Source organism: Liolophura sinensis, chromosome 1 (assembly GCF_032854445.1).
Source record: "Liolophura sinensis isolate JHLJ2023 chromosome 1, CUHK_Ljap_v2, whole genome shotgun sequence".
NCBI classification, from domain to species: domain Eukaryota; kingdom Metazoa; phylum Mollusca; class Polyplacophora; order Chitonida; family Chitonidae; genus Liolophura; species Liolophura sinensis.
Window position 1 is genome coordinate 68,608,458 of NC_088295.1, and position 21,477 is coordinate 68,629,934.

At 39.4% G+C, this 21,477-nt stretch overlaps 1 protein-coding gene across 3 annotated transcripts in view; it reads left to right on the forward strand.

Annotated features, from left to right (window-relative positions):
• Positions 1 to 21,477, forward strand: part of LOC135482217 (acetyl-CoA carboxylase-like) — a 69,119-nt gene that overhangs the window by 30,724 nt on the left and 16,918 nt on the right. For all 3 annotated transcript variants that reach the window (XM_064762086.1, XM_064762089.1, XM_064762087.1), the window contains 13 exons: positions 9 to 122; positions 11,398 to 11,511; positions 12,245 to 12,334; positions 13,276 to 13,397; positions 14,173 to 14,322; positions 15,369 to 15,486; positions 17,015 to 17,122; positions 17,419 to 17,475; positions 17,694 to 17,735; positions 18,252 to 18,389; positions 18,681 to 18,761; positions 18,998 to 19,087; positions 19,824 to 19,895. In XM_064762086.1, the coding sequence (XP_064618156.1) occupies positions 9 to 122; positions 11,398 to 11,511; positions 12,245 to 12,334; positions 13,276 to 13,397; positions 14,173 to 14,322; positions 15,369 to 15,486; positions 17,015 to 17,122; positions 17,419 to 17,475; positions 17,694 to 17,735; positions 18,252 to 18,389; positions 18,681 to 18,761; positions 18,998 to 19,087; positions 19,824 to 19,895 (1,296 nt within the window). The remainder of the gene's footprint in view (positions 1 to 8; positions 123 to 11,397; positions 11,512 to 12,244; positions 12,335 to 13,275; positions 13,398 to 14,172; positions 14,323 to 15,368; positions 15,487 to 17,014; positions 17,123 to 17,418; positions 17,476 to 17,693; positions 17,736 to 18,251; positions 18,390 to 18,680; positions 18,762 to 18,997; positions 19,088 to 19,823; positions 19,896 to 21,477) is intronic.

A 21,477-nucleotide genomic window follows, 5' to 3' on the forward strand; every position in this document is an offset into this window, starting at 1 on the left:
TGTTATAGGATCACCTGTGTGGGCGTGAACCCGGTTTGACAGATGAGCTGACCAGTATTCTGAATGAACTGACCTCTCTGAACAAGTCAGAAAATGCCAAAGTAGCACTTCGAGCCCGTCAGGTAAGTTCTACCGATACACTACAGTTCTAAACATCTTGGACAATAGCTAAAACATGGGAAGCCTTTGTTTTGTTTTACATTTAAAGGATGTTTTATAAACTAGAAAACATTGAGTGGTAGCTCTAAACTTTTGTGCATCAATAGGTTCATTGCCATTGGGTGAAAGATTTATTGAATGTAATGCCCTTAAAAATGGTATTAAATCATGTACTAAAGTGTACTGATTTATATTGTCATTGTATGTTTGTTGCATGTTGTGACTAAGATTTAAAATTAAAACTTTTGAAGAATAGTTACATTGAAAACTGAAATCAGGGTTTCTTTCCTAATTGTTGAAGCTAGTAATCACTTTTTCACCTAAGATGAGATACAAGATGACTCACCTCCATGATGTAAATCAAAACATCTTGAGTATTGTGTTTAACAACAGTCAGATTAATAAATCCATGCCTGGCCTAGAAATGACGTATTACATCCGCATTACATACACCAGAGCTATAAATCCATGCCTGGCCTAGAAGTCAGGTATTACTCTGCATTACATACACCAGAGCTATAAATCCATGCCTGATCTAGAAGTCATGTATTACTCCACATTACATACACCAGAGCTATAAATCCATGCCTGGCCTAGAAGTCCGGTATTACTCTGCATTACAAACACCAGAGCTATAAATCCATGCCTGGCCTAGAAGTCAGGTATTACTCTGCATTACATACACCAGAGCTATAAATCCATGCCTGGCCTAGAAGTCAGGTATTACTCTGCATTACATACACCATAGCTATAAATCCATGCCTCATCTAGAAGTCAGGTATTACTCTGCATTACATACACCATAGCTATAAATCCATGCCCTGTCTGGAAGTCACATATTACTCTGCATTACATACACCAGAGCTATAAATCCATGCCTGGCCTAGAAGTCAGGTATTACTCTGCATTACATACATCAGAGCTATAAATCCATGCCTGGCCTAGAAGTCAGGTATTACTCTGCATTACAAACACCAGAGCTATAAATCCATGCCTGGCCTAGAAGTCAGGTATTACTCTGCATTACAAACACCAGAGCTATAAATCCATGCCTGGCCTAGAAGTCAGGAATTACTCTACATTACATACACCAGAGCTATAAATCCATGCCTGATCTAGAAGTCAGGTATTACTCCACATTACATACATCAGAGCTATAAATCCATACCTCATCTAGAAGTCGGGTATTACTCCGCATTACATACACCATAGCTATAAATCCATGCCCTGTCTGGAAGTCACATATTACTCTGCATTACATACACCAGAGATATAAATCCATGCCTGATCTAGAAGTCAGGTATTACTCTGCATTACATACACCAGAGCTATAAATCCATGCCTGGCCTAGAAGTCAGGTATTACTCCGCATTACATACACCATAGCTATAAATCCATGCCTGATCTAGAAGTCAGGTATTACTCTGCATTACATACACCAGAGCTATAAATCCATGCCTGGCCTAGAAGTCAGGTATTACTCTGCATTACATACACCAGAGCTATAAATCCATGCCCTGTCTGGAAGTCACATATTACTCCGCATTACATACACCAGAGCTATAAATCCATGCCTGATCTAGAAGTCCGGTATTACTCTGCATTACAAACACCAGAGCTATAAATCCATGCCTGGCCTAGAAGTCAGGTATTACTCTGCATTACATACACCAGAGCTATAAATCCATGCCCTGTCTAAAAGTCACATATTACTCCGCATTAAATACACCAGAGGTATAAATCCATGCCCTGTCTGGAAGTCACATATTACTCCACATTACATACACCAGAGATATAAATCCATGCCTGATCTAGAAGTCACATATTACTCTGCATTACATACACCAGAGCTATAAATCCATGCATGGCCTAGAAGTCAGGTATTATTCCGCAGTACATACATCAGAGCTATAAATCCATGCCCTGTTTGGAAGTCATATATTACTCCACATTACATACACCAGAGATATAAATCCATGCCTGATCTAGAAGTCACATATTACTCTGCATTACATACACCAGAGCTATAAATCCATGCCTGGCCTAGAAGTCAGGTATTACTCTGCATTACATACATCAGAGCTATAAATCAATGCTCTGTCTGGAAGTCACATATTACTCTACATTACATACACCAGAGATATAAATCCATGCCTGATCTAGAAGTCCGGTATTACTCTGCATTACAAACACCAGAGCTATAAATCCATGCCTGGCCTAGAAGTCAGGTATTACATCCGCATTACATACACCAGAGCTATAAATCCATGCCTGGCGTAGAAGTCAGGTATTACTCTGCATTACAAACACCAGAGCTATAAATCCATGCCCTGTCTGGAAGTCACATATTACTCCGCATTACATACACCAGAGCTATAAATCCATGCCTGATCTAGAAGTCCGATATTACTCTGCATTACAAACACCAGAGCTATAAATCCATGCCTGGCCTAGAAGTCAGGTATTACTCTGCATTACATACACCAGAGCTATAAATCCATGCCCTGTCTGGAAGTCACATATTACTCCGCATTACATACACCAGAGCTATAAATCCATGCCCTGTCTGGAAGTCACATATTACTCCACATTACATACACCAGAGATATAAATCCATGCCTGATCTAGAAGTCCGGTATTACTCTGCATTACAAACACCAGAGCTATAAATCCATGCCTGGCCTAGAAGTCAGGTATTACTCTGCATTACATACATCAGAGCTATAAATCCATGCCCTGGCTGGAAGTCACATATTACTCTGCATTACATACATCAGAGCTATAAATCCATGCCCTGTCTGGAAGTCACATATTACTTTGCATTACATACACCAGAGCTATAAATCCATGCCTGGCCTAGAAGTCAGGTATTACTCTGCATTCCATACATCAGAGCTATAAATCCATGCCTGGCCTAGAAGTCAGGTATTACTCTGCATTACATACACCAGAGCTATAAATCCATGCCTTGTCTAGAAGTCAGGTATTACTCCGCATTACATACACCAAAGCTATAAATCCATGCCTGGTCTAGAAGTCAGATATTACTCCGCATTACATACACCAGAGCTATAAATCCATGCCCTGTCTAGAAGTCACATATTACTCTACATTACATACATCAGAGCTATAAATCCATGCCTGGCGTAGAAGTCAGGTATTACTCCGCATTACATACATCAGAGCTATAAATCCATGCCTGGCCTAGAAGTCAGGTATTACTCCGCATTACATACATCAGAGCTATAAATCCATGCCTGGCCTAGAAGTCAGGTATTACTCCGCATTACATACACCATAGCTATAAATCCATGCCTGATCTAGAAGTCAGGTATTACTCTGCATTACATACACCAGAGCTATAAATCCATGCCCTGTCTGGAAGTCACATATTACTCCGCATTACATACACCATAGCTATAAATCCATGCCTGATCTAGAAGTCATGTATTACTCTGCATTACATACACCAGAGCTATAAATCCATGCCCTGTCTGGAAGTCACATATTACTCCGCATTACATACACCAGAGATATAAATCCATGCCTGATCTAGAAGTCCGGTATTACTCCGCATTACATACACCAGAGATATAAATCCATGCCTGATCTAGAAGTCCGGTATTACTCTGCATTACAAACACCAGAGCTATAAATCCATGCCTGGCCTAGAAATGACGTATTACATCCGCATTACAAACACCAGAGCTATAAATCCATGCCTGGCCTAGAAGTCAGGTATTACTCTGCATTACATACACCATAGCTATAAATCCATGCCCTGTCTAAAAGTCACATATTACTCCGCATTACATACACCAGAGCTATAAATCCATGCCCTGTCTGGAAGTCACATATTACTCCACATTACATACACCAGAGATATAAACCCATGCCTGATCTAGAAGTCACATATTACTCTGCATTACATACACCAGAGCTATAAATCCATGCCTGGCCTAGAAGTCAGGTATTACTCTGCATTACATACACCAGAGCTATAAATCCATGCCTGATCTAGAAGTCACATATTACTCTGCATTACATACACCAGAGCTATAAATCCATGCCTGGCCTAGAAGTCAGGTGTTATTCCGCATTACATACATCAGAGCTATAAATCCATGCCCTGTTTGGAAGTCATATATTACTCCACATTACATACACCAGAGCTATAAATCCATGCCTGATCTAGAAGTCACATATTACTCTGCATTACATACACCAGAGCTATAAATCCATGCCTGGCCTAGAAGTCAGGTATTACTCTGCATTACATATGCCAGAGCTATAAATCCATGCCTGATCTAGAAGTCAGGAATTACTCTGCATTACATACATCAGAGCTATAAATCCATGCCCTGGCTGGAAGTCACATATTACTCCGCATTACATACATCAGAGCTATAAATCCATGCCCTGTCTGGAAGTCACATATTTCTCCGCATTACATACATCAGAGCTATAAATCCATGCCCTGTCTGGAAGTCACATATTTCTCCGCATTACATACACCAGAGCTATAAATCCATGCCCTGTCTGGAAGTCACATATTACTCTGCATTACATACATCAGAGCTATAAATCCATGCCCTGGCTGGAAGTCACATATTACTCCGCATTACATACACCAGAGCTATAAATCCATGCCTGATCTAGAAGTCCGGTATTACTCTGCATTACAAACACCAGAGCTATAAATCCATGCCTGGCCTAGAAGTCAGGTATTACTCTGCATTACATACACCAGAGCTATAAATCCATGCCCTGTCTAAAAGTCACATATTACTCCGCATTAAATACACCAGAGGTATAAATCCATGCCCTGTCTGGAAGTCACATATTACTCCACATTACATACACCAGAGATATAAATCCATGCCTGATCTAGAAGTCACATATTACTCTGCATTACATACACCAGAGCTATAAATCCATGCATGGCCTAGAAGTCAGGTATTATTCCGCAGTACATACATCAGAGCTATAAATCCATGCCCTGTTTGGAAGTCATATATTACTCCACATTACATACACCAGAGATATAAATCCATGCCTGATCTAGAAGTCACATATTACTCTGCATTACATACACCAGAGCTATAAATCCATGCCTGGCCTAGAAGTCAGGTATTACTCTGCATTACATACATCAGAGCTATAAATCAATGCTCTGTCTGGAAGTCACATATTACTCTACATTACATACACCAGAGATATAAATCCATGCCTGATCTAGAAGTCCGGTATTACTCTGCATTACAAACACCAGAGCTATAAATCCATGCCTGGCCTAGAAGTCAGGTATTACATCCGCATTACATACACCAGAGCTATAAATCCATGCCTGGCGTAGAAGTCAGGTATTACTCTGCATTACAAACACCAGAGCTATAAATCCATGCCCTGTCTGGAAGTCACATATTACTCCGCATTACATACACCAGAGCTATAAATCCATGCCTGATCTAGAAGTCCGGTATTTCTCTGCATTACAAACACCAGAGCTATAAATCCATGCCTGGCCTAGAAGTCAGGTATTACTCTGCATTACATACACCAGAGCTATAAATCCATGCCCTGTCTGGAAGTCACATATTACTCCGCATTACATACACCAGAGCTATAAATCCATGCCCTGTCTGGAAGTCACATATTACTCTGCATTACATACACCAGAGCTATAAATCCATGCCTGGCCTAGAAGTCAGGTATTACTCTGCATTCCATACATCAGAGCTATAAATCCATGCCTGGCCTAGAAGTCAGGTATTACTCTGCATTACATACACCAGAGCTATAAATCCATGCCCTGTCTAGAAGTCAGGTATTACTCCGCATTACATACACCAAAGCTATAAATCCATGCCTGGTCTAGAAGTCAGATATTACTCCGCATTACATACACCAGAGCTATAAATCCATGCCCTGTCTGGAAGTCACATATTACTCTACATTACATACATCAGAGCTATAAATCCATGCCTGGCGTAGAAGTCAGGTATTACTCTGCATTACATACATCAGAGCTATAAATCCATGCCTGGCCTAGAAGTCAGGTATTACTCCGCATTACATACATCAGAGCTATAAATCCATGCCTGGCCTAGAAGTCAGGTATTACTCCGCATTACATACACCATAGCTATAAATCCATGCCTGATCTAGAAGTCAGGTATTACTCTGCATTACATACACCAGAGCTATAAATCCATGCCCTGTCTGGAAGTCACATATTACTCCGCATTACATACACCATAGCTATAAATCCATGCCTGATCTAGAAGTCCGGTATTACTCTGCATTACATACACCAGAGCTATAAATCCATGCCCTGTCTGGAAGTCACATATTACTCCGCATTACAAACACCAGAGCTATAAATCCATGCCTGGCCTAGAAATGACGTATTACATCCGCATTACAAACACCAGAGCTATAAATCCATGCCTGGCCTAGAAGTCAGGTATTACTCTGCATTACATACACCATAGCTATAAATCCATGCCCTGTCTAAAAGTCACATATTACTCCGCATTACATACACCAGAGCTATAAATCCATGCCCTGTCTGGAAGTCACATATTACTCCACATTACATACACCAGAGATATAAACCCATGCCTGATCTAGAAGTCACATATTACTCTGCATTACATACACCAGAGCTATAAATCCATGCCTGGCCTAGAAGTCAGGTATTACTCTGCATTACATACACCAGAGCTATAAATCCATGCCTGATCTAGAAGTCACATATTACTCTGCATTACATACACCAGAGCTATAAATCCATGCCTGGCCTAGAAGTCAGGTGTTATTCCGCATTACATACATCAGAGCTATAAATCCATGCCCTGTTTGGAAGTCACATATTACTCTGCATTACATACACCAGAGCTATAAATCCATGCCTGGCCTAGAAGTCAGGTATTACTCTGCATTACATATGCCAGAGCTATAAATCCATGCCTGATCTAGAAGTCAGGAATTACTCTGCATTACATACATCAGAGCTATAAATCCATGCCCTGGCTGGAAGTCACATATTACTCCGCATTACATACATCAGAGCTATAAATCCATGCCCTGGCTGGAAGTCACATATTACTCCGCATTACATACATCAGAGCTATAAATCCATGCCCTGTCTGGAAGTCACATATTTCTCCGCATTACATACATCAGAGCTATAAATCCATGCCCTGTCTGGAAGTCACATATTTCTCCGCATTACATACACCAGAGCTATAAATCCATGCCCTGGCTGGAAGTCACATATTACTCTGCATTACATACATCAGAGCTATAAATCCATGCCCTGGCTGGAAGTCACATATTACTCCGCATTACATACATCAGAGCTATAAATCCATGCCCTGGCTGGAAGTCACATATTACTCCGCATTACATACATCAGAGCTATAAATCCATGCCCTGTCTGGAAGTCACATATTACTCCGCATTACATACATCAGAGCTATAAATCCATGCCCTGTCTGGAAGTCACATATTACTCCACATTACATACATCAGAGCTATAAATCCATGCCCTGTCTGGAAGTCACATATTTCTCCGCATTACATACACCAGAGCTATAAATCCATGCCCTGGCTGGAAGTCACATATTACTCTGCATTACATACATCAGAGCTATAAATCCATGCCCTGTCTGGAAGTCACATATTTCTCCGCATTACATACACCAGAGCTATAAATCCATGCCCTGTCTGGAAGTCACATATTACTCCACATTACATACACCAGAGATATAAATCCATGCCTGATCTAGAAGTCAGGTATTACTCTGCATTACATACACCAGAGCTATAAATCCATGCCTGGCCTAGAAGTCAGGTATTATTCCGCATTACATACATCAGAGCTATAAATCCATGCCCTGTCTGGAAGTCACATATTACTCCACATTACATACACCAGAGATATAAATCCATGCCTGATTTAGAAGTCAGGTATTACTCCGCATTACATACACCAGAGCTATAAATCCATGCCTGATCTAGAAGTCACATATTACTCTGCATTACATACACCAGAGCTATAAATCCATGCCTGGCCTAGAAGTCAGGTGTTATTCCGCATTACATACATCAGAGCTATAAATCCATGCCCTGTTTGGAAGTCATATATTACTCCACATTACATACACCAGAGCTATAAATCCATGCCTGATCTAGAAGTCACATATTACTCTGCATTACATACACCAGAGCTATAAATCCATGCCTGGCCTAGAAGTCAGGTATTACTCTGCATTACATATGCCAGAGCTATAAATCCATGCCTGATCTAGAAGTCAGGAATTACTCTGCATTACATACATCAGAGCTATAAATCCATGCCCTGGCTGGAAGTCACATATTACTCCGCATTACATACATCAGAGCTATAAATCCATGCCCTGGCTGGAAGTCACATATTACTCCGCATTACATACATCAGAGCTATAAATCCATGCCCTGTCTGGAAGTCACATATTTCTCCGCATTACATACATCAGAGCTATAAATCCATGCCCTGTCTGGAAGTCACATATTTCTCCGCATTACATACACCAGAGCTATAAATCCATGCCCTGGCTGGAAGTCACATATTACTCTGCATTACATACATCAGAGCTATAAATCCATGCCCTGGCTGGAAGTCACATATTACTCCGCATTACATACATCAGAGCTATAAATCCATGCCCTGGCTGGAAGTCACATATTACTCCGCATTACATACATCAGAGCTATAAATCCATGCCCTGTCTGGAAGTCACATATTACTCCGCATTACATACATCAGAGCTATAAATCCATGCCCTGTCTGGAAGTCACATATTTCTCCGCATTACATACACCAGAGCTATAAATCCATGCCCTGGCTGGAAGTCACATATTACTCCGCATTACATACATCAGAGCTATAAATCCATGCCCTGTCTGGAAGTCACATATTTCTCCGCATTACATACACCAGAGCTATAAATCCATGCCCTGTCTGGAAGTCACATATTACTCCACATTACATACACCAGAGATATAAATCCATGCCTGATCTAGAAGTCAGGTATTACTCTGCATTACATACACCAGAGCTATAAATCCATGCCTGGCCTAGAAGTCAGGTATTATTCCGCATTACATACATCAGAGCTATAAATCCATGCCCTGTCTGGAAGTCACATATTACTCCACATTACATACACCAGAGATATAAATCCATGCCTGATTTAGAAGTCAGGTATTACTCCGCATTACATACACCAGAGCTATAAATCCATGCCTGGCCTAGAAGTCAGGTATAACTCTGCATTACATACACCAGAGCTACAAACCCATGCCTGGCGTAGAAGTAAGGTATTACTTCGCATTACATACACCCTAGCTATAAATCCATACCTCATCTAGAAGTCGGGTATTACTCCGCATTACATACACCAGAGCTATAAATCCATGCCCTGTCTTGAAGTCAGGTATTACTCCGCATTACATACACCAGAACTATAAATCCATGCCCTGTCTAAAAGTCATGTATTACTCCGCATTACATACACCAGAGCTATAAGTCCATGCCTGGCCTAGAAGTCGGATATTACTCCGCATTACATACACCAGAGCTATAAATCCATGCCTGATCTAGAAGTCACATATTACTCCGCATTACATACACCAGAGCTATAAATCCATGCCTGGCCTAGAAGTCAGGTATTACTCCACATTACATGCACGATAGCTATAAATCCATGCCTGGCCTAGAAGTCAGATATTACTCCGCATTACATGCACGATAGCTATAAATCCATGCCTGGCCTAGAAGTCAGATATTACTCCGCATTACATACACCAGAGCTATAAATCCATGCCTGATCTAGAAGTCACATATTACTCCGCATTACATACACCAGAGCTATAAATCCATGCCTCATCTAGAAGTCAGGTATTACTCTGCATTACATACACCATAGCTATAAATCCATGCCTCATCTAGAAGTCAGGTATTAATCCGCATTACATACACCAGAGCTATAAATCCATGCCTGGCCTAGAAGTCAGATATTACTCCGCATTACATACACCAGAGCTATAAATCCATGCCTGATCTAGAAGTCAGATATTACTCCGCATTACATACACCAGAGCTATAAATCCATGCCTGGCCTAGAAGTCAGGTATTACTCCGCATTACATACACCATAGCTATAAATCCATGCCTCATCTAGAAGTCACATATTACTCTGCATTACATACACCAGAGCTATAAATCCATGCCCTGTCTAAAAGTCATGTATTACTCCGCATTACATACACCAGAGCTATAAATCCATGCCTGGCCTAGAAGTCAGATATTACTCCGCATTACATACACCAGAGCTATAAATCCATGCCTGATCTAGAAGTCACATATTACTCCGCATTACATACACCAGAGCTATAAATCCATGCCTGGCGTAGAAGTCAGGTATTACTCCACATCACATACACCAGAACTATAAATCCATGCCTGGCCTAGAAGTCAGGTATTACTCCGCATTACATACACCATAGCTATAAATCCATGCCTCATCTAGAAGTCACATATTACTCTGCATTACATACACCAGAGCTATAAATCCATGCCCTGTCTAAAAGTCAGGTATTACTCCGCATTACATACACCACCATAGCTATAAATCCATGCCTGGCCTAGAAGTCAGGTATTACTCCGCATTACATACACTATAGCTATAAATCCATGCCTCATCTAGAAGTCAGGTATTACTCTGCATTACATACACCATAGCTATAAATCCATGCCTCGTCTAGAAGTCATGTATTACTCCGCATTACATACACCAAGAGCTATAAACCCATGCCTGGCCTAGAAGTCGGATATTACTCCGCATTACATACACCAGAGATATAAATCCATGCCTGATCTAGAAGTCATGTATTACTCCACATTACATACACCAGAGCTATAAATCCATGCCTGGCCTAGAAGTCAGATATTACTCCGCATTACATGCACGATAGCTATAAATCCATGCCTGATCCAGAAGTCAGGTATTACTCCGCAGTACATACACCAGAGCTTTCACTTGCAGCCTTGTTTGGGTGTGTTATGTGTACATTAGTGTGCACAAGTCATCATAACATTCTGACCTGAACTAACCACCATTTTTCATTATGTCTTGAGTACGGTGTCAACCACCAGTCAAGTAAATAAGTAAATTTTTTGGTATGTTGTAGGTGCTGATAGCTGCTCACCAACCTCCATATGAACTACGGCATAACCAGATGGAGTCTATTTTCCTCTCAGCCATTGACATATACGGTCACGATTTCTGTCCAGAAAACCTACAGGTCAGATATTAATTATTATAACCATATTTACTAACCAATAAAAGAAATAAAAGTACCAGCCACCCATAAGGGGAGTTTTGGGGGAGGGGAGGGAGAGGAAACCTTTAACTGTTATTTTTTATAAAGGCTGTGTGCTTGGTAGCTTACAAGGTGCCCTGTGATTAATTTACCTTTTATTATCGTGACATGTGGTCATCACGTGGTCAACATGTGGTCATCATGTGGTCAACATGTGGTCATCATGTGGTCAACATGTGGTCAGCATGTGCAGTGTATGTTTCGCACAGCACTGAACACATATACACAACCATTGTTTTTCTTGTACAAGTACATGGGGGCCTTCGTGGCTCATTTGGTTAGCGCGCTAGCACAGTGTAATGACCCAGGAGTCTCTCACCAATGTGGTCGCTGTGAGATCAAGTCCAGCTTGCGGATGGTCATGGGTTTCCCCTGGGCTCTGCTTGGTTTCCTCCCACCATAATGCTGGCCACCGTTGTTTAAGTGAAATATTCCTGAGTACGGCGTAAAACACCAATCAGATAAATAAATAAATAAATGTACAAGTACATGATGAGCCAATGTATGTGTAATCCACAGAATATTTTTGTATTCTACACTGCCTCCTACCTTAAACAGGTCCTTGCCATGCGGAAATGTTGCTGACGTGGCAGTAAACCATAATCATTCATTCATTTTGTATTCTTGTGTGACAATTTCTGTTTTCTTTTGTCAGAAATTGATTATGTCCGAGACAGCCATACACGATGTGCTGCAGGATTTTCTGTACCATCCTAATGTCCTGGTGCGCATGGCTGCCCTTGAGGTGAGTCTGTTCTCGCAAGTAACTCCATGGATTAATTGTACCAATAAATTATTGACACTGATAGATCAAGATCTAAGTAAAAACTAGGTTTCAAGTTGCACTTGACTATATTAGTATTAGCTATAAGCAAGTCGTTAGTGTAAAACAAGTGCAGTGCTGGTTGAAAATTAATTATGTCTGCCACACAGTGTAAGTTGCATGTATTCACTTTATCTACAGCTCAGGAAAGCATGTATTTATAAAGTGAAGGATTTGTGACATCATCATTGCTTTGTTTGTATACGAAATACATGTACTTAATGTTTAAAGTCCTCGTCATCGCCTTTTCCTCGTGTCCTCATCAGTACACTTGCAAGTGTGAAGCAGATCAGTAGAATGGCTGTGAAGAGAAAATCAAACATTAGACATGCAGACAAAGATTTTGATATATAGTCTGATATTCCAACTATCTTGGCTTTTAAGCCTATTTATGAGGCCTTTTTGTGGCCAAGCCATCTTCACTGCTTCAGGACTTATTCCACAAAGACATTTTTGACTGGAGTGAAATTTAAAACAGTGTCACAGATCTTAGTTTTTTGTTTTACAAGTTGAAATTTTCACACATTTGTCTTAAGATAACATTGATGAGGTCGTCAAAATTTTAATTTACAGGGCTTGAAAATAAGCTCTAAAATCATGTTTCAAATTTTGAAAACAGTCCGTCAAAACTGGCTTTGTGGAATTGGTCCAAGTTGACTAAGCGTCACCTGAAGATGTTACATGTTGGTTTCCAAGTCTTGCTAGATCTGCTAAGGACTTAAAATGGGAGATTTTAAGGAAATTTGTGAGGCCTAAGGGTTTCCTCATCCCATAAACCTAACTGCTGTTTTATGAAAAGTCCAATAACATGAATTGAAGTCAAAATAAAGATACTTAACATTTGTCTATTCTTGGTTGGACAGGTATATGTAAGACGAGCATACACTGCCTATGAGCTCCACTGTCTTAAGCACTGCCAGGTGAATGACGAGGGACTATGTGTGGTAGAGTTCCACTTCTACCTGCCCAGCTCCCATCCTAACAGGTGAGTCAGGGTAATGGTGGAAGGTGGGGCTCATGTCAAGGGGCACATATGACACTCAACAAGACGAATGCTAAACTCTCAACAGTGCCACTAAATAAACAGTAGTGATGTCTCTGTATCTTTACACGATGAAGAGATTTGAGGGTTTTAATTATGCACCCAGGCATAAGACTTTTCCTGTCTGAGACAGACATTTTTCATTTGCTGAGGCAGCAAAAAAAATAGCAATTGTTTTCAGTTTTTGGAGCTATGAAAAGAGCTTCATCAAAATCTTCTTTTCTTTGACTTCCATTTCACATTGATGGTGTGTCGGTTGAAACATTATCTGTCATTAACATAAAAACAAATTTTCTTAAAGTTAGACACCATTTTTAACTTAAACACAGCTAGTAAAATTGGACACCATATTTTTCAATTATGCTGACTTAAAGTGAGCTTTAAGTTTTACTGTTTTCAATGAAAATGGCTGAATAATTAAAAATGTTTATGTATTTATTTTATTTTGTTTGATTGGTGTTTTACACCATATTCAAGAATATTTCACTTATACGCTGGCGGCCTGCATTATGGTGGGTGGAAACCAGTCAGAGCCTGAGGGAAACCCACGACCATCTGCAGGTTGCTGCCAGACCTTCCCACATATGGCCCAAGAGGAAGCCATCATGAGCCGGACTTGAACTAAGAGGGACCGCATTGGTGAGAGGCTCCTGGCTAACCGACTCGGCCAAAGATGCCCCTAATTAAGAATGTCATGATGGGACGCTCTTGTACCCAGGTTAATGGTGATCCGTATGGACTCTAAGATCCCCCGAGTGCCCAGTATAGAGGAGGACGTGGGCTTCATGTTTGACGCCACAGATGAGCCCCCTGTCTGTCAGAGGATGGGAATCATGTCTGCCTTCAGCTCATTTGATCAGTTCACAAGGTAAGCTCAGCACAAATCAGAGGAGGCTTAGTGACATTTCTCAAGTGTTGTGAGAAATCTATCGTCTCTCAGTTACAGGTGTATTGAGAGTGTGTTAATGTTTAGCTGCGATCCCTAAAACAAGAAAGCCTAACTTTTTTTCTTCCCTTTTGTCAGCATTTTATTTCACTGAATCAACATTAGTGTGTGAACTTAATCCAAGTTTTCAATGTCCTTGCCTCTATTAACATATGTGTAATTGCCAGAAAATTATGGAAACATTACCAATGTGCCGTCAAGTCATTCATTTGTCAAATCAACACAAGAACCTCCATGAGTGTTTATATTTGTTCATATGCAAAAAAAAACACACTAAAATGAAGTATATATTGGGTGAGAGACTGTTAAAAACTGTCCAGGAAAATAGAATATTCTGTGGTGCCCTTTTCTGATCGCAATGCTACCAGGGACGATTTAGCTGCTTAACACACATTGCTACATTTCACATCATGATCTGCTATCTATGGCAAGGCAGTACGTATCAGTAATTTGTTATTTCGTCTGTTAATAGGTGTTTTGATATTTCATGATGATTAAGAGTTACTACTTTACATGTATGCATTGTTTCTTAGTTTCATTTCATTTCCCAGATATATGTAGTTTGTGTTACATTTCATCATTCAAAGCTCATACACATATAGATCTATGAATGCATTCGCCAATTTGACCTTAAAACAAATTATTTCAGTCAAAATGGACAGATGTGGATCACATAGACCAGTAGAATCTGATCTCTTAACACAATTTTACTTTTTGCTTTCATGTGATATATATTTCACTTTAGAGTGGCCTTTACCTTTAATCTCTAAGAAAAGATAAATAAGCTCACTTAGCACTTTCCGGTCACATCAACTATCCTTTAAGTAAGCAAACAATTTTTGGATAATACATTGGAAAATGATGAAAAACATATTAATATGAAGAGAGTTTAGGAATCCCTGCGGGAGATCTGGTGAGAAGTTCATAGTCTTGTAATTACTGATGTATGATAATAATTGTGTTCGTAGGTCCTTTGACACTTTGATGGAACGTTTCCGTGCCAACGTGCTTCCTGACAGCCCGAAACTCCTGGACAGAGAGATAGCGCATAGGCTAGAGTATGAGCTGGATGATGAGGCTACACAGGTGAGGGTGAACTCTTGATGTGATAGGCAGACCGACACTGTAAGTGTGTTCAGGAACAGACCGTAAAATGGGAAAAGATGTCTGCTCAGCTGAACAGTCTAACGGTGGGGAAAGCAGAAGTAGAGTGATCAGTTTGCCTAATTCTGGGGCCTCCGTGGCTCAGTTGGTTAGTGCGCTAGCGCATCGTAACGACCCAGGAGTCTCACCAATGCTGTTGCTGTGAGTTCAAGTCCAGCTCATGATGGCTTCCTCTCTGGCCGTACGTGGGGAGGTCTGTCAGCAACCTGCAGATGGTCGTGGGTTTCCCTCGGGCTCTGCCAGGTTTCCTCCCACCATAATGCTGTCCGCCGTCATATAAGTGGAATATTCTTGAGTACGGCATAAAACATCAATCAAATAAACAAATAAATAAATTCTGAGCAGAGAAGTGTTGTGACATGTCACTACTCCTTCAACATCGTAATTGTTATTGTAATTTCGCCCTCCATGTCTGGAGGCTGTTTTCTGCTTCATGTCATATGTTTTTAGCTCTCTTGGCAAAGTACAGTTGTAGCTTATGTCATACTTCAATCTTGTTTGCACCTAATAACAGCTAAATCATTGTTAATGGAAAACATGTCAAACCAAAGCATGCATTGAGCTGATGTTCAACAAAGGTGTAGAGCACAATGGATACAAGGGGGATGTTCCATCGTTGATGCTCTGTGTTTAATTAACTACCATAAATTATGTCATTTACTACTTTTTGCCTCGTGTATTGGAATCAATGTTAAGTTAAATGTTAAGGGTTGTGTCTCAAAAAGTACAGCATGTATTGGGCTCAGGTTGTGCATACATATAAAGCACAGTAACACAAGGAAGTTCTCCCAGCGTTGATGCTCTTTGTGCATATTAATTACCGTAAGTTACAAAATTCCTGACTTCTGGTGTCCTGTCTATATTAAAATCCATCTTAGAGTGTATGGTTAAATACTCTGTGAAGATTTGCATTTGAAGTTGAAAGAGGAAGTTGTAACTTCCTCGCTTGGCGTTCAGCATAAAGGGGATAGTGCAATGACTGGTTGAAACGTATCAGTATAATGGCTGGGGCGGGCCGCCTTACTTGCCTTCAGTAAGTCATCTCAGTGAAGCAGCACTAGATAAAAGAGCGGTGGAAATCCGTTATGCAAGAAGGAGGTACCTTACATACACCCTAAGGATTCCTTCGTCGTTATATGACTGAAAAATTGTTAAGCACAACGTTAAACCCCAAGCACTCAAGCTCTCACTCATTTGAAGTAGAAGTTTAATATATGTAGACCATATAGAACATATATATGGTGGTACAATTTGTGTCATATTTGTGAGATGGCGGTCATCGTATAAGTGAAATATTCTTGAGTCTGGCGTAAAACACCAATCAAATATATAACTCAAATTTATGAGCTGACCATCCTGGAAAATACACAGTTATTTGTAAAATAAAACGTGTTAAAACACAAGGAAGTTGAAGAAATTGTATTTCAATTGAGTGTATTATGTGTTACAGGAAAACCCAGATGAGCCAACCCACATCATCAATGCTGCCATACGCTGTGAGGAGAGAGACAGCGATGATGTCTTTGCGGAGAAATTCCAGACATTTTGCCAGTCAAAGGTATCTCTCTCATTCAAAACCGATCATGATCTGCTATCTATGGCAAGGCAGTACCTATCAGTAATTTGTTATTTCATCTGTTAATAGGTGTTCTGATATTTCATGATGATTAAGAGTTACTACTTTACATGTGTGCATCGTTTCTTAGTTTCATTTCATTTCCCAGATATATGTAGTTTGTGTTGTGGGACCTTCCATACTTTATTATGCCGGTCTCCACACCACTGATATGCTTTTTGGCTCAGGAGAGTTAAAAACTGTGCCTATTTCACCATAATTTTACGTGCTTCTTTCAGAAAGACATTTTGAATGAGAAAAGCATCCGCAGAGTCACCATCCTTGTCTTGTTTAGGGTAAGTTGTTCCCTTTATGACAAGTATGTTTTTACATGAGCAACATCACAGCCACTTTTCTTTCCCTCAATCTTCCTAACTCAAGTTGTGAGATGTACACCATCTTAAAACCTGTCACTTCTTTGCAGTTAGTGCATTTGATATTGTTGATTAGTAGCACATTTTGTCATCCACATAAATCTCTCATTTTTCTACAGTTTATTGTGTTTGTTTTGCAGAGGGCTTTCCCCAAGTATTACACTTACAGGGCCAGGTTTGATGTAAGTACATATGCTGTATGTGTCTATTTTATTCAGTACATGTGTACCGCTGAGTACACTACATATTTATAGATGTGAAAAGCAGATTGACATTGCCCTTTGAAAATTGCATTTTAGTATGCCCTTATATATGGGCTGTATTATGGAATTGTGGTCTCAGTCTCTTTCGTATTTGGCTTTACCACCACATATATATCATCAGATTGGCATCACTTGGAGTTACAAAAATTGGTAAAATTCATGTCTGAGCAAATACACCACTTTCAGATTTTAAAGCTTTCTTATTCTTTTTTTAATATTTTTTCCTTTTTGTGTGTGTGTGTGTGTGTGTGTGTGTGTCTATTAACACTGTATTTGAAGAACTGCCTCACTTAACAATTCCGTGTTTTGCACATGAACATAATTTGTCTCCAAAACATGATTTATCGCTATTTTCAGAGGCATCCTAAATTTTTTTTTTTTGTAAACAAACGCGCTACTATTGCTGACTTAAAATGGCATGTAATAATGTTTCAGTTTCGTGAGGACCGTATCTATCGTCATCTGGAGCCTGCCCTGGCCTTTCAGCTGGAGATTAATCGTATGAGGAACTTTGACCTTGAGGCTATCCCAACAGCCAACAGCAAGATGCACCTCTACCTGGGAAAGGCAAAGGTCAGACGTTTGTGTATACAAGGACTTGTTTTCTGATGTTTGCTGGGCTCACTTTCCCAATGATTTATAAATCACGTTTTTGTCAGGTTTCTAACAAATTGTTATTTTTTTAAACAGAAGGCAGTGCTATTTACAAAAAAAAGCTTGATTAAATGCATCTACAAATTGTCAAAATCAAACCAATTGCTGTTACATAAATGATATATATTCTTGTATATTCTTGTTTTCCACTTCTGTATGCTTTGTACAAGAATCCATTTTTTGAATATCTCCAATGTCTTTGATTTCCAGCAAGTCGCCAAAGGACAGGAAGTGACTGATTATCGTTTCTTTGTTCGATCCATCATCAGACACTCAGACCTGGTGACAAAGGTAATGAAGACAGAACTTAATTCTTAATATTATATACTTATTTTTGTCTTTTTTGCCAGAGCTGAAGCCTATTGAAATCAACCTTTTGAAGGACTGCTTTACTTAAGAGGATAATCCTGTGTATTTCGATCATCATCAAGTTTGATGTTGTCTCTTGTGACCCGTGCCATGATGGGCATATGTTGAGGTTCCAAGGTTAATTTGTTTGCTGATATTCAGTCTTTTTGGTATTACAGGAGGCTTCGTTTGAGTATCTCCAGAATGAAGGGGAGAGAACTCTATTGGAAGCAATGGATGCATTGGAAGTGGCCTTCTCTCACCCATATGTAGGTTATGTAATGTGCATCAGGATGTGAATTTTGTTACATTTGTGATGAATACCTTAATTCTTCCAATTTTTGGACAGATATTATTAGTGTTGAAAGTAAAATATTACATTTCTTTACCAGCGTTTTGGAAAGATAAAGATATGGGTATGTTGTTCATTAGGTGCTCTAAACATGTGAGAAAAGCACTCAGTATTCCTGCTACAATTACATATATATTGGCTAAAATGAGCAGACCAGATGTCCCAAAAATTAGACGAAATAGGGTATGTGAACACATGATAATGTCCTCAACAAAATGTGGAAAAATTTCCTAAGAAAATTTGTAATTTGATAAATTAGATATAATTCTTTGTGAATAAGTTCCTTTGTATTTTTGCCACAAAAAAAATATAAATTATTGTACTGATACAATCTGCCAGTCTGTGTGTACCCTTCAATGCAACAAACTCTTTATCATTAATTTATTGTTCACACCACCCATTGTAATGTTTGAGCAAAATGTACTGATTTCAGGCAGATGGCAACGACATATTTCTGAATTTCCTCACAACTTTTGAAATGGAGCCCCGTCAGGTCAGAGTGCAAATGCCGTCAAGGTCTTCCATAGAATGACCTTGACCTCCTAACACCACAGTGACCTTTCTTTGTCCATTGTTTATGTATGTGTTTGAGTGTCCTTATTAACCTCTGTTGTCAGATTTTTCATCTGGATTAACACTCTATCTTGTTGCAGTCCAAGCGCACAGACTGTAATCACATATTCCTGAATTTTGTACCAAGTATGACTCTCTCTGACCCAAGCAAGGTAATTCAGATGGTTAAAGTAACTCGTAAAACTTTTCATATAAAAAAGAAATTCTGGATTTTTAAGTTTTTGACTTATTAAAACCTAAGAGATAAAAATCCAGGTTTTGCTGTCGGTTTAGCATTCAGCTGAAGCTGTGGCTAAAATACTGTGTGAATTGGCTGGACCTCAAAAGTAGTTACCAATATAAGTGCTGCAGAACTGCTGTTTTTCTGGAATGCAGAAATGTTAAATTGTGAAAAAGAAAATTTCAGAAAGTTTTGTGTTGTTCATCCTGGAAAAATCGTCTTATACCGGCCATGAAGAACTAATCAGGGTTGAATTTCATTGAATTTTATGAGGCCAAACATGAAAGTTTTTTTTCGAAAAGCAATGAAAATAAATGTTTTCAGGATGAACAAAACAGATGGCTCAGCATTATTATCACTTCAAAGTGTTAACGCAGATAAATCGGTTCAAAACGTAATAATCTCAAATTTTTCAAAATCATTTGAATTATTTTATCATTGCTCATTGTTTGAATTTGCTATTTTAATTACAAGTAAGTACATGCAGAATGTAGTACTCATACAACACGCACAGATGAATTCAGTTCAGTAAGTTGAACTATTACAAAGATTAGAAATATTAAACAACATACATTCAGATCATTTTCATCTAAGGGCTTGGTTTTCACCGTGGGCATTCTTCATATTCACATTACTTTACCCTTTTCTCTTTGGGACCTGGGTGTTGTTGTTGTACTATGTGTTGGGTTTTATAGTCTATAGTTTTCCTGTAGCTAGGGAAGGCAATACTCCACAATATTTGGGACCTAACATTAACAAGGTTTAGGCCTTCATACATGAATTTTAACAGTTCTGTTAACATAACTATGGGACATAATTATTATTATGGGACAGTTTCTGTAGATGTACGTGTAATCAAGATACATACCTTGTAGTATTCAAGATGTTTCTAATTTCCTCTGAAATCATTGGAATCTCAGAAATGTTAGAGCAGGAGTTATTGCCCCTGCCCGTCAGATGTCTTGACACTTACACTTGGTCATCTCTCAAGATTCCAAAATTTTGCAGTGCAGTAAGAAATTGTTGAGCCACTGGTGACCATGTTATTGTGGAGTACTCAGTAGTGTGTTGTTTGTTTTTCCACCCCTATTATATCTCCTGACCTCAAAGAAACCCTTTCAAACTGCAGCGATGCTCATTGTGTGTGAGCACATAAGTGTGTGAGTTAAGACTGCAGTTGCTGTTAACCCACAATTTAGTGTTAAGACTTCAGCAACACTCTATCACACATGTAGCGCCGACAAGGTGTGAAGGATTTGTATTGGTAATCATCAACATTTAAGGTGATGTATGTGATTGGGATTGTAAATAGTGGTATTCCTTTGGTACAGTAAGAGGATTTACATACTTGTAAACTCAAGCACACTGATTATATTTTCCTTGTGTCCTTCGCGAGTATGATATATTTGACTTATCCTGGTAACCCTGTTGTATACATCTTCTGTATTAAAGATGATAGTATCCAGCCAGATATCTCATATATGCATGTTAGCATGTTCATTATGCCATGCAAA